The 14279-nt window shown below is 42.8% G+C and overlaps 1 protein-coding gene across 1 annotated transcript in view; it reads left to right on the forward strand.

The window, feature by feature from the left end:
* The window catches only part of LOC135544731 (stromelysin-3-like), a 47958-nt gene extending 34276 nt beyond the window's left edge, over positions 1 to 13682 (forward strand). The window contains exons 4-8 of the mRNA XM_064972585.1: positions 1033 to 1166; positions 1804 to 2018; positions 2423 to 2627; positions 3431 to 3691; positions 10799 to 13682. Of these exons, the coding sequence (XP_064828657.1) occupies positions 1033 to 1166; positions 1804 to 2018; positions 2423 to 2627; positions 3431 to 3691; positions 10799 to 10983 (1000 nt within the window). The 3' untranslated portion in view covers positions 10984 to 13682. The remainder of the gene's footprint in view (positions 1 to 1032; positions 1167 to 1803; positions 2019 to 2422; positions 2628 to 3430; positions 3692 to 10798) is intronic.
* Positions 13683 to 14279: the final 597 nt, after the last annotated feature.

The raw sequence follows: 14279 nt of genomic DNA on the forward strand, positions 1-14279 counted from the left end.
CTTAATGGAAACAGGATGCATGTTTTGGAATAGTTTTATTCTGTACAGTCTTCCTTCTTTTCACTCTGTCATTTAGGTTAGTATTGCGGAGTAACTACAATGTTGTTGATCCATCCTCAGTTTTCTCCTATCACAGCCAGTAAACTCTGTAACTGTTTTAAAGTCACCATTGGCCTCATGGCGAAATCCCTGAGCGGTTTCCTTCCTCTCCGGCAACTGAGTTAGGAAGGACGCCTGTATCTTTGTAGTGACTGGGTGTATTGATACACCATCCAAAGTGTAATTAATAATTTCACCACGCTTAAAGGAATATTCAATGTCATCTTTTTATTTTTACCTTTTTATTTTTACCCATCTACTAATAGTTGCCCTTCTTTGCGAGACATAGGAAAACGTCCCTGGTCTTTGTGTTTGAATCTGTGTTTGAAATTAACTGCTCAACTGAGGGACCTTACAGATAATTGAATATGTGGGGTACAGAGATGGGGTAGTCTTTTAAAAATCATGTTATACACTACTATTAAGTGAGTCCATGCAACATATTATGTGACTTCTAAAGCACATTTTTTTCCTATTTAGGCTTGCCATAATAAAGAGGTTGAGTACTTATTGACTCAAGACATTTGAGATTTTCATTTTTAATTAATTTATGAACATTTCTAAAAACATAATTCTACTTTGGTATTGTGTGTAGGCCAGGGACACATTCTAAATTGAATCTATTTTAAATACTGACTGCGATGACAGCATTACTTTGATCAGTTACTGTACAAAAGGTCCATGGAGCCTACTTGAATATCTGAGCCGAGAACCCAGCAAATAGTCCGTGTCAATTTCCACTACCAGTGAATCTTAATTCATCTCAAAATGGATATCCCTGGTACGTACAGTACAAACTTAATAACAAACACGTGAATCAGATTTGTACGGAGCCCCTAAAGTGATGTTATGACTTTTGAAATGGTCATGAGGTGAACTTTGTCTTAAACAAATGGGTGACCACCTTGCCTTGTGCCTCTGTTTGTTGTGTAGGTACTGGCATGGTGACAACCTGCCCTTTGATGGTCCTGGAGGCATTCTGGCTCATGCCTTTTTTCCCAGAACCCACCGGGCAGGCGACATCCACTTTGACTATGACGAGAGTTGGACTGTGGGCAACAGCATGGGTGAGTGAATAGCATAAATAAGCGATTAACGAGCCTATAGGTACAGATGTAGGATCTTATTTTGATCACCCTGTTGCAGGATACATTTCCTGCAATGCAGGACATTTAAAATGTGTAGTTTATTTGAGGTTTAAATAAAGGCTTCTGAAGTTTGTAATTTCCACTTAGAAATATTTGACTTGATTTTACATTATGACAACCCCTACAAAAATGTCCATAGTGGTTAGAGCGTTGGACTAGTAACCGGAAGGTTGCAAGTTCAAACCACCAAGCTGACAAGGTACAAATCTGTCGTTCTTTCCCTGAACAGGCAGTTAACCCACTGTTCCTAGGCCGTCATTGAAAATAAGAATTTGTTCTTAACTGACTTGCCTAGTTAAATAAAGGTAAAATAAAATAAAAAAATTATCCAAGTAATAATTAGCGTTTCTTGTTGCTGCAGGATTATCTTCTTTCCGTTGCAAAATTGATCAAATTAGGATCCTACATCTGTAGTAGTTTATACGGGAAGATACTGAATAAACATTGCCAAAAATACTGTAAAGTTACTGCCTAAATCTTTCTCAGGAAAGTTTGGTTAAAGCCCTCTGTCTCACAGTCACTGTCCCTTGTCCTATGTCCCATGGTGGACCCTCAGGCACGGACCTCTTGCAGGTGGCGGCCCATGAGTTTGGCCATGTTCTTGGCCTCCAGCACTCCCTGGTCGACAGAGCCGTCATGTCCCCCTTCTACAGCTTCTCATACCCTTTGGAGCTGAGTGACGATGACAAGCAGGGCATCCAATACCTGTACGGCCCACCGCGGAAAGCCAAGCCTGTCATCACAGAGACCAATGAGATCGAAACCACTGTGGTGAGGAAAAAACCTGAATAGAAGTTCAACTTATTAGTGATCACATCCATTGTTGGGAGCATATACAGTGCCTTCAGAAAGTATTCACACCCCTTGACTTTTACCACATTTTGTTGTGTTACAAAGTGGGATTACATTTTTTAAATATTTTTTTTATTGTCAATGATCTACACAATATACTCTAATGTCAAAGTGGAAGTAACATTTTAACAAAATGAATGTCAAGGGGTGTGAATACTTTCACAAGATACTGTAGTTAGACACTGAAACATTATTAAGCTTATATGCACAATTCAATCTCTTGACAAAAGTTAAGATTCAAGAAAGTGTCTTGCCTTCCAATATTGCTTTTGCATGACAACCTGTGCTCACTGAGGGTCTCTCTCGCCATGACTTGGCCACAGCCAGACCCCTGCAGGACTAACTTTGATGCAGTGTCCATGATCAGAGGTGAGTTGTTCTTCTTCAAGTCCTGCTATGTGTGGCGTATCCGCGACGGCCGACTGCAGGCGGGGTACCCGGCGCTAGCAACGCGCCACTGGAGGGGGATCCCCGACAACATTGATGCGGCCTACGAAGACAAGACTGGAAACAGCTGGTTCTTCCAAGGTGGGTTCCACCATAAAATCAGAATAACTGGGGGTCTTCACCCATTCGAGTAAGTCTATGTCTATGGACGCCACTGCTCTGTTGGTAGCGGTTGTTTTTAAGCTCTGATATTTGGAAGGCATGGTAAGGAGTACAGAAGTAGATCATCCAAGGGCAATAAGTCCAAGTTGTCCTGATGGTGGCACTGAACTGCCATTGGGTTTGAAACAAGGCTGCTTGCAGCTATATATATTTTTTTTTTGAAAGGAGATAGTATTTTATGACAGGACCGCTTGTAGCAAATATGGTAGGGGTAAAGAAAAGAACGGCACAGACCGGAGAGGCCCAAGGTGAGACTTGCCCCTTTGCCAGGTGGTATGTATGGTCCAGAGTCGCGAGTTTAGACTGCTATACCAGACTCTGGCACGTTGGTAGCAGTTCTGAGTAGAACCGAAAGTGTGCACTTTGAGAGCCATTTGTATGAAAGTTTAGTTAGGTCAAACTTCTAAAATGAAAGTATTGGACAGAAGATCACCAGGGGGGAAATATGCAGAAGGGCTAAGACAGTGTTTGCGTGGGTAAAAACACAGCAGTAGGTCCATTCACCAGGTGAAGGTTCCAGCCTGGTTCATGGGACCCACCATCTGCTTAGCACAAAAGTTGCCCCTACAAACTGATACAGGTTCAGATATTATTCCATCCCACAAAAAGTTGACATGACAATTGGGAGTGGACTAATCGGTTCCTAGATCTGTTTCTTAAAAGACATGGGCAATGTTTGGTGTGTTCTCATTTGTGTCCCCTGTGTGTGACATCATTAACAGGTGACAGTTACTGGGTGTTTGACGCAGAAAGGAAGATCACAGGGCCGGACACGTTGAGTCGGCTGGGCCTCCACGTGTCGGACATCCAGGCAGCCCTCATGTGGGGCGAGGACAAGGCCCAGAAGACTTACCTCTTCAAGTCGGGAACCTACTGGCGCTTCAGCCCCCTGGAGAACCGGGTGGAGACAGCCCACCCACGCAGCATGCAGGACTGGGGAGGCATCCCCATGGACATCGACGCTGCCTTCCAGGACCAATATGGTGAGAGTCGTACTTCCATTACTGTAAGAAGAAAAGATAAGATAATAATGTTTTTTCAGCAAACTTAACATGTGTTTGTATGAACGTAACAAGAATCAACAACTAAGACATAAACTGAATGAGTTCCATAGACATGTGACTAACAGAAGTGGAATAATGTGTCCCTGAACAAAGGGGGGTCAAAATCAAGAGTAACAGTCAGTATCTGGTGTGGCCACCAGCTGCATTAAGTACTGCAGTGCATTTCCTCCTCATGGACTGCACCAGATTTGCCAGTTCTTGCTGTGAGATGTTAACCCACTCTTCCACCAAGGCACCTGCACGTTCCTGGACATTTCTGGGGGGAATTGCCCAAGCCCTCACCCTCCGATCCAAAAGGTCCCAGACGTGCTCAATGGGATTGAGATCCGTGCTCTTCGCTGGCCATGGCTGAACACTGACATTCCTGTCTTGCAGGAAATCACACACAAAATGAGCAGTATGGCTGGTGGCTCTGTCATGTTGGAGGGTCATGTCAGGATGAGCCTGCAGGAAGGGTACCGCATGAGGGAGGAGGATGTCTTCCCTGTAACGCACAGCGTTGAGATTACCTGCAATGACAACATGCTCAGTCCGATGATGCTGTGACACACCGCCCCAGACCATGACGGGCCCTCCACCTCCAAATTGATCCCGCTCCAGAGTTCAGGCCACGGTGTAAAGCTCATTCCATTGACGATAAACACGAATCCGACCATCATCCCTGGTGAGAGAAAACTACGACTCATCAGTGAAGAGCACTTTTTCAAATCAAATCAAATTAATTTATATAGCCCTTCTAACATCAGCTGATATCTCAAAGTGCTGTACAGAAACCCAGCCTAAAACCCTAAACAGCAAGCAATGCAGGTGTAGAAGCACGGTGGCTAGGAAAAACTCCCTAGAAAGGCCAGAAACTACTAAGAAACCTAGAGAGGAACAAGGCTATGAGGGGTGGCCAGTCCTCTTCTGGCTGTGCCGGGTGGAGATTATGACAGAACATGGCCAAGATGTTCAAATGTTCATAAATGACCAGCATGGTCAAATAATAATAATCACAGTAGTTGTCGAGGGTGCAACAAGTCTGCACGTCAGGAGTAAATGTCAGTTGGCTTTTCATAGCCGATCATTAAGAGTATCTCTTCCGCTCCTGCTGTCTCTTGAGAGTTAGAAAACAGCAGGTCTGAGTCAGGTAGCACGTCCGGTGAACAGGTCAGTGTTCCATAGCCGCAGGCAGAACAGTTGAAACTGGAGCAGCAGCATGGCCAGGTGGACTGGGGACAGCAAGGAGTCATCATGCCAGGTAGTCCTGAGGCATGGTCCTATGGCTCAGGTCCTCCGAGAGAGAGAAAGAACAAAAGAGAGAATTAGAGAGAGCATACTTAAATTCACACAGGACACCGGATAAGACAGGAGAAGTACTCCAGATATAACAGACTGACCCTAGCCCCCGACACATAAACTACTGCAGCATAAATACTGGAGGCTGAGACAGGAGTTGTGCCCCCATCCGAGACACTGTGCCCCCAACCGATGATACCCCTGGACAGGGCCAAACAGGCAGGATATAACCCCACCCACTTTGCCGAAGCACAGCCCCCACACCACTAGAGGGATATCTTCAACCACCAACTTACCATACCGAGACAAGGAAAGTATAGCCCACAAAGATCTCCTCCACGGCACAACCCAAGGGGGGCGCCAACCCAGACAGGAAGATCACGTCAGTGACTCAACACACTCAAGTGACGCACCCCTCCTAGGGACGGCATGGAAGAGCAACAGTAAGCCAGTGACTCAGCCACTGTAATAGGGTTAGAGGCAGAGAATCCCAGTGGAGAGAGGGGAACCAGCCATGCAGAGACAGCAAGGGCGGTTCGTTGCTCCAGAGCCTTTCTGTTCACCTTCACAATCCTGGGCCAGACTACACTCAATCATATGACCTACTGAAGAGATGAGTCTTCAGTGAAGACTTAAAGGCTGAGACAGAGTTTGCGTCTCTCACATGGGTAGGCAGACCATTCCATAAAAATGGAGCTCTATAGGAGAAAGCCCTGCCTCCAGCTGTTTGCTTAGAAATTCTAGGGACAATTAGGAGGCCTGAGTCTTGTGACCGTAGCGTACGTGTAGGTATGTACGGTAGGACCAAATCGTAAGGATTGGTAGGCTCAAGCCCATGTAATGCTTTGTAGGTTAGCAGTAAAACCTTGAAATTAGGGAGGGAGGCTAGCACTGGAGAAATATGATCACATTTTTTGGTTCTAGTCAGGATTCTAGCAGCCTTATTTAGCACTAACTGAAGTTTATTTAGTGCATTATCCGGGTAGCCGGAAAGTAGAGCATTGCAGTAGTCTAACCTAGAAGTAACAAAAGCATGGATTAATTCTGCATAATTTTGGGACAGAAAGTTTCTGATTTTTGCAATGTTACGTAGGTGGAAAAAAGCTGTCCTTGAAAAGAGAGATCAGGGTCAAGAGTAATGCCGAGGTCTTTCACAGTTTTATTTGAGACGACTGTACAACCATCAAGATTAATTGTCAGATTCAACAGAAGATCTCTTTGTTTCTTGGGACCTAGAACAAGCATCTCTGTTTTGTCCGAGTTTAAAAGTAGAACGTTTGCAGCCATCCACTTCCTTATGTCTGAAACAATGGCTACGAGCGAGGGCAATTTGGGGCTTCACCATGTTTCATTGAAATGTCCAGCTGTGTGTCATCAGTGAAAGTTAACATTATGTTTTCGAATGACATCCCCAAGAGGTAAAATATTTAGTGAAAACAATAGTGGTCCTAAAACGGAACCTTGAGGAACACCGAAATTTCATTCACAGAGACAAACTGATATCTTTCAGACAGATAAGATCTAAACCAGGCCAGAACTTGTCCGTGTAGACCAATTTGGGTTTCCAATCTCTCCAAAAGAATGTGGTGATCAATGGTATCAAAAGCAGCACTAAGTTCTAGGAGCACGAGGACAGATGCAGAGCCTCGTTCTGACACCATTAAAAGGTCATTTACCACCATCACAAGTGCAGTCTCGGTGCTATGATGGGGTCTAAAACCAGACTGAAGCATTTCATATACATTGTTTGTCTTCAGGAAGGCAGTGAGTTTCTAAGAATGTTGAGAGGAATGGAAGATTCAATATAAGCCAATAGTTTTTAAAATATTTTCTGGTTCAAGCTTTGGCTTTTTCAAGAGAGACTTTATTGCTGCCACTTTTAGTCAGTTTAGTACACATCTGGTGGAAAGAGATCCGTTTATTATCTTCAACATTTTTATTTTTTATTTTTGTAACCTTTATTCAACTAGGCAAGTCAGTTAAAGAACAAATTCTTATTTTCAATGACAAGGAACAGTGGGTTAACTGCCTGTTCAGGGGCAGAACATAGGAGGGCCAAGCACAGGAAGCATCTCTTTCAGTAGTTTATTTGGAATAGTGTCCAGTATGCAGCTTGAAGGTTTTGAGGCCATGATTATTTTCATCATTGTGTCAAGAGATATAGTACTAAAACACTTGAGTGGTCTCTCTTGATCCTAGATCATGGCAGAGTGATGCAGACTCAGGACAACTGAGCTTTGGAGGAATACGCAGATTTAAAGCGGAGTTCGTAATTTGCTTTCAAATAATCATCTTTTCCTCAAAAAAGTTCATGAATTTATTACTGCTGAAGTGAAAGCCATCGTCTCTTGGGGAATGCAGCTTTTTAGTTAGCTTTGCGACAGTATCAAAAATACATTTCGGATTGTTTTTATTTTACTCAATTAAGTTGGAAAAATAGGATGATCGCGCAGAAGTGAAGGCTCTTCGATACTGCACGGTACTGTCTTTCCAAGCTAGTCAGAAGACTTCCAGTTTGGGATGGCACCATTTCCGTTCCAATTTTTTTGGCGGTCCTGTCTGGTCCAGCAACGGTGGGTTTGTGCCCATAGGCGATGTTGTTCCGGTGATGTCTCGTAAGGACCTGCATTACAATAGGCCTTACATGCCCTCAGTCCAGCCTCTCTCAGCTTATTGCGGACAGTCAGCACTGATGGAGGGATTTTGCGTTCCTGGTGTACCGATCCTGTGCAGGTGTTGTTACACGTGATCTGCCACTGCGAGGACAATCAGCTGTCCGTCCTGTCTCCCTGTAGCGCTGTCTTAGGGGTCTCACAGTACGGACCTTGCAATTTATTGCCTTGGCCACATCTGCAGTCCTCATTTCTCCTTGCAGCATGCCTAAGGCACGTTCACGCAGATGAGCAGGGACCCTGGGCATCTTTCTTATGTTGTTTTTCAGAGTCAGTAGAAAGGCCTCTTTAGTGTCCTACGTTTTCATAACTGTGACCTTAATTGCCTACCATCTTTAAGCTGTTAGTGTCTTAAAAAATGAAACAAGCACTCACTAAGACACTTAACAAGATTGAGGACAGAGAATATTTAGTTGATGTTGAGAAAGGAATGTATATGTTTTTAAATACCATTCTTAGAATGTTCTCTAAACGTTACTTAAGTTTTCTCAATGTTTTAAATAGAACCAAGAGGAAACATTTAGAAACATTATGCTGAAGTACTGAAATTCCTACTGAAGAACGTTGTTTCTTAATCTTCTCTGAACTATTTGAGAACATTCCCAATGTCAACCCCATTGGAGAATGTTCCCAGAACATTACCAAAATTGAAAAGAATGAAAACGTTATGTTAAAGTAATGAAAAAGTAATGAAATACCAAAAAAATTAAGTTGTTTGGTCAAGTTCCTTAAATGTGCTGAGAATGTTCCAAAGCGAAGCAACTATCCTGCACCATCCTCAGAAAGTTGTTGGAAGGTTTTGTCATTGAAATGACCACTATTAAATGAATAATTCTTTATTAACAGCAAGCTGGAGATGTTCCAAAAAACTTAATGCACCATAGTACATGTCGGTCTGGAGCTACCAGGGCAGTCCCGTTAGTTCTCTTATATACAGCTATACAAAAAAGTCATATAAGCATGATTTACATTATTCATCATTAACTTTAGTTCCTTAGTGACTAACCAATACCTCACGAGGCTTCTTCTCTTCAATCTGAGACCTTGAAACTGTCACGACTTCCACCGAAGGTGGTTCCTCTCCCTGTTCGGGCCCGGCCTACTAGCCATCACCGATCCATGTTTCATTTTCTGTTTGTTTTGTCTTTGGTTCATTCACACCTGGTTTTCATTTGCTGTAATTTCTGTGTTTATATTTAACCCTGTTTCCCCCGCTTAGGTTTGTGCGGGATTATTTTTCTTGTTGCTTGTGGAGGCTTTCCTCAGTGTATTTCGCGTGTGGTTATTATAGTAAAGTGCGTTGTGTCTTTTTGCCTTACGGGAGTACTGTTAGTTCCCATTGCCTTGGATGTTGTTTTTGGGAATTGTACTGTACCGTGTTTTTTGGACTTGCCCCGATTAAATATACGCTACAATGACATTTCTGCTCTCCTGCGTTTGACTCCTCACCTACCTTCAGTGCGTAAACGCAACAGAAACTGAGATGCCGAATTTCTTCGGCTGAATTTTATTCCTTAGAATGTAGAGACGCTATTGCACCCTTTACGTTGTTTCAACATAATTTGTCAATGTATTGTGACAGAATCAACATGGAAAATACATTGGATTTGAAAAAGTAATTAACCAGCACTGATTGTATTTCATTTCAACCAGTGTAGTAAACATTAAAATGAGGGTAAAACTTGAATACATTGATGTCACGTTTTGACCATAGTTCTGTTATTTTATTCTTTGTTTTAGTATGGTCAGGGCAGTCTGTTTGTTTTTCTATGTTGGTTTTTGGGTTCAGCCAAGTATGGTTCTCAGAGGCAGGTGTCTTTAGTTGTCTCTGATTGAGAATCATACTTAGGTAGCCTGGGTTTCACTTTTGGTTTGTGGGTGTTTGTTTCCGTGTGAGTGTTTGGGCCACACGGTACTTTTTCGGTTTTGTATATTTCACGTTTATTAATTTGTTCCAGTGTCCAGTTGTTTTTTGAATAAATCAATATGTATACTTACTACGCCGCGCTTTGGTACTCTCCTTCCCCAGACGACAAGCGTTACAATTGACTTAAACTGACTAAAAGGTTGCTACATCAATCTAATTTCAACATAATCTTCAAACCAATGTATACGTTGAAATTGCATTGAAAATTCCACATAGAAACGTACAGAATCATTGATTCAACCGGTGTGGGAAGAGTGGTGGTGTAGTTGGTCCACGTCAAGTCCTCTGTGATGTGGATTCCAAGGAATTTAATACTGCTGACTCTCTACTGCAGTCCCAATGATGTGGATCGGGGCATGTCAATGAATAGCGTTCTCACATAGGTGTTCTTCTTGTCCAGATGTGTTATGGCTGTGTGAGTAGCGATGTAAAGTGGATTCAGTGTGCCCGGCATGCTGGTCTTGATGTGGGCCATGACCAGCCTTTCTCTCGAAGCATTTCATGATGACCAGGGTGAGTGCGACGGGGCAATTAGTAATTTGGGCATCACCTTGTTGTTATTGGGCACTGGGACGATGGTGGTCTTTTTGAAGCAGGAGGGGACTACAGCCTGGGACAGGGACAGGTTGATTATGTGCGGAAAGACGCCAACCAGCTGGTCAGCACACTGAGGATGCGGCCAGGGATGCCATCCGAGCTGGCTGCTTTGTGTGTATTCACTCTTTTCAGAGTTTTCTTCATGCCTCGGAGAGCGCAAGCACTTGGTTGCCCGTAGCAGCAGGAGCATTGCTGGATGCCTCGACGCGAGCATAGAATGTGTTAAGCTTGTCTAGGACGGAGGCTTCGGTGGGCACCACACAGCTTTTGCCTTTAGTCCGTGATAGTCTGTAGTCCTTGCCACATGCATCTCGAGCCTGTGTTGTCTTCAAGTTTGAGACTGAATTGTCTTTTTGCTTCCCTCGTGGATTTGCAGAGCTCGTACTGCTTGCCTTGTACGTGTCGCGAGCCACCGAGTCATCAGGGTTCATTTGGCTGACATTGAATGCATTTAAAGTGACACTGACATTGAAAATGTGTGTGTGTGTACAAACCATGATAATTCTGTTAAACTGCAGTGGACTAAATGTTGACCCTTTGTCCTCTTGACAGGATATGCTAATTTCCTGAGTGGGATGCAGTATTGGAAGTTTGACCCGGTGGATGTGACGGTTCTGGAAGGATACCCACGCTATATCGGCATGGACTTCTTTGGCTGCCCACTTCCTATTATCGATAAAGCCCATGAAGAGTCCATATCGCCCGAAGAGGTGAATGGAATATCACGACCAAATTAATTTGTTTGCTCTTAAGATTGATGTCACTACAATGGGACTTTATACTGATATAATTACATCATTGCGTAACATCAGCAGGTTGACTGCAGCTGTTGGTCTAATAGAGGTGAGGACTTGGTTGAAACTTTCATTAGGAACCCAGTCTGAGGTCCGTGGCTGTCTGAAGACCACTAGAAATTGAGGTCATATTTCAACAGATGAATTGGGTATATTTCATTCTATCATCATCCACAATATGATATTTTCTGGTGTAAAACCAATGCACAGTCTTTCAGAGATACGTTAAAGAGCACACGGACAGCTCTGCTGAATATATATATATTTTTACTTGATGTATAGCCTTTATTCTTATTTTTTTTTTGTCAAATGTTTTTGATCCACAGATGAGTCTCAATAATGTTTCTGTGCAGTTCCTCTTTCTTTCATGCCATTGTTTATCAGGTGTAGCCGTGTAAATCTATTTGACAGGGACCCACATTTTCTCTCCAGCCTCATTGAGCATTCTATTTCACACACAGGTGTTCAAACAGACTCAACGAGGAAGGTACACATTTGTACCTCAAATAAAGTGCTTTGCCTTTAACAGTTAAAGGTTACATTACACTCCAAAATCAAAGTTTGTCAGATGTTTTGATACCTTAAAAGTAGTGTCCTAGGTCTGACGCATATTTTTATTTGACCTTTAACTAGGCAAGTCAGATAAGAACAAATTCTTATTTACAATGACGGCCTAGGAACAGTCGACGCTGGGCCAATTGTGCGCTTCCCTATGGGACTCCCCATCACGGCCGGATGTGATTCAGCCTGGATTCAAACCAGGGACTGTAGTGATGCCTCTTGCACTGAAATGCAGTGCCTTAAACCACTGTGCCACTCGGGAGCCAATATAGCTAAAGGGTTGTGAATTCATCCTGACTTTAGACAAACTTTGAGGCCTGAAGACATGACAAAGTTTATTTTGGAGTGTAATGTCCCTTTAACACAACATTGATATGATGATTTTACAGTGGTGGAAGCCAAGCATCGCATATCAGTTTTCACAGTGATACCTCATCAGGTAAAACGTCCTTCATGTTCTTCTCTGACTACTCCAAGATGGTAAACTTTATTCATATTGTAGCGTGTAGCCATTTGTCATGCAGCTAGCGTCAATGAAAAAGCCATTTGGTGTTGCAGTGTATCAGTGCAGGCCACTGATACCATTTCCTCACTTTTTTATACATTGTGATCAATCAATCAATCAATGATATTTATTTACAAAGCCCTTCTAACATCAGCTGATGTCAGAAAGTGCTGTACCGTAACCCAGCCTAAAACCCCAAGCAGCAAGCAATGCAGGTGTAGAAGCATTGCGGCTAGGAAAAACTCCCAAGAAAGGCCAGAACCTAGGAAGAAACCTAGAGAGGAACCAGGCTATGAGGGTGGCCAGTCCTCTTCTGGCTGTGCCGGGTGGAGGTTATAACAGAACATGGCCAAGATGTTCAAATGTTCATAGATGACCAGCAGGGTCAAATAATAATAATCACAGTGGTTGTAGAGGGTGCAACAGCACCTCAGGAGGAAATGTCAGTTGGCTTTTCATAGCCGATCATTCAGAGTATCTCTACCTGTCCTGCGGTCTCTAATAGAGGTCGACCGATTAATCGGAATGGCCGATTTCAAGTTTTCATAACTATCGTAAATTGGTATTTTTGGACACCGATTTTGATGATTTTTTAAAATATATTTTTTTACAACTTTATTTAACGAGGCAAGTCAGTTAAGAACACATTCTTATTTTCAATGACGGCCTAGGAACGGTGGGTTAACTGCCTTGTCAGCTCAGACAGATTTTTACCTTGTCAGCTCAGGGATTCAATCTCGCAACCTTACGGTTAACTAGTCCAACGCTCTAATCACCTGCCTCACGAGGAGGCTGCCTGTTACGCGAATGCAGTAAGAAGCCACGGTAAGTTGCTGGCTAGCATTAAACATATCTTATAAAAAACAATCAATCAATCATAATCACTGGTTACACATGGTTGATGATATTTCTAGTTTATCTAGCGAGTCCTGCGTTGCATATAATCGATGCGGTGCGCATTCGCGAAAAAGGACTGCCGTTTCTCCAACATGTACCTTACCATAAACATCAATGCCTTTCTTAAAATCAATACACAGAAGTATATATTTTTTAAACCTGCATATTTACCTAAAAGAATGGTTAGCAGGCAATATTAACCAGGTGAAATTGTCACTTCTCTTGCGTTCATTGCACGCAGGGTCAGGGTAAATGTAACAGTTTGGGCCGCCTTGCTCATTGCTAATTTGCCAGAATTGTACGTAATTATGACATAACACTGAAGGTTGTGCAATGTAACAGCAATATTTAGACTTAGGGATGCCATCCTTTAGAAAAAATACGGAACGGTTCCGTATTTCACTGAAAGAATAAACGTTTTGTTTTCGAAATTATCGTTTCCGGATTCTACCATATTAATGACCTAAGGCTCGTATTTCTGTGTGTTATTATGTTATGATTAAGTCTATGATTTGATAGAGCAGTCTGACTGAGTGATGGTAGGCACCAGCAGGCTCGTAAGCATTCATTCAAACAGCACTTTCTTGTGTTTTGCCAGCAGCTCTTCTTTGTTTATGACTTCAAGTCTATCAACTCCCGAGATTAGGCTGGTGTAACCGATGTGAAGTGGCTAGCTAGTTAGCGGGGTGCGCGCTATTAACGTTTCAAACGTCACTCGCTCTGAGACTGCATGCGTACATTTTATGTTTGGGTGGTCCGGGAATCAAACTCACTACCCTTGCGTTACAAGTAGAGGTCGACCGATGAATCAGAATGGCCGATTAATTAGGTTTTCATAACAATCGGAAATCTGTATTTTTGGGCGCCGATTTGCCGATTTTTAAAATGTATTTTTGATACCTTTTTTTTTAACAAGGCAAGTCAGTTAAAAATAACACATTCTTATTTTCAATGACGGCCTAGGAACGGTGGGTTAACTGCCATGTTCAGGGGCAGAACGACAGATTTTCACCTTGTCAGCTCGGGGGATCCAATCTTGCAACCTTACAGTTAACGAGCCCAACACAATAACGTTCTGCCTCTCTCTCGTTGCACTCCACAAGGAGACTGCCTGTTACGCGAATGCAGTAAGCCAAGGTAAGTTGCTAGCTAGCATTAAACTTATCTTATAAAAAACAAACAATCATAATCACTAGTTAGCGACACATGGTTGATGATATTACTAGATATTATCTAGCGTGTCCTGCATTGCATATAATCTGACTGAGCATACAAG

This window comes from Oncorhynchus masou, chromosome 8 (assembly GCF_036934945.1).
Source record: "Oncorhynchus masou masou isolate Uvic2021 chromosome 8, UVic_Omas_1.1, whole genome shotgun sequence".
Classification (NCBI taxonomy): Eukaryota; Metazoa; Chordata; class Actinopteri; order Salmoniformes; family Salmonidae; genus Oncorhynchus; species Oncorhynchus masou.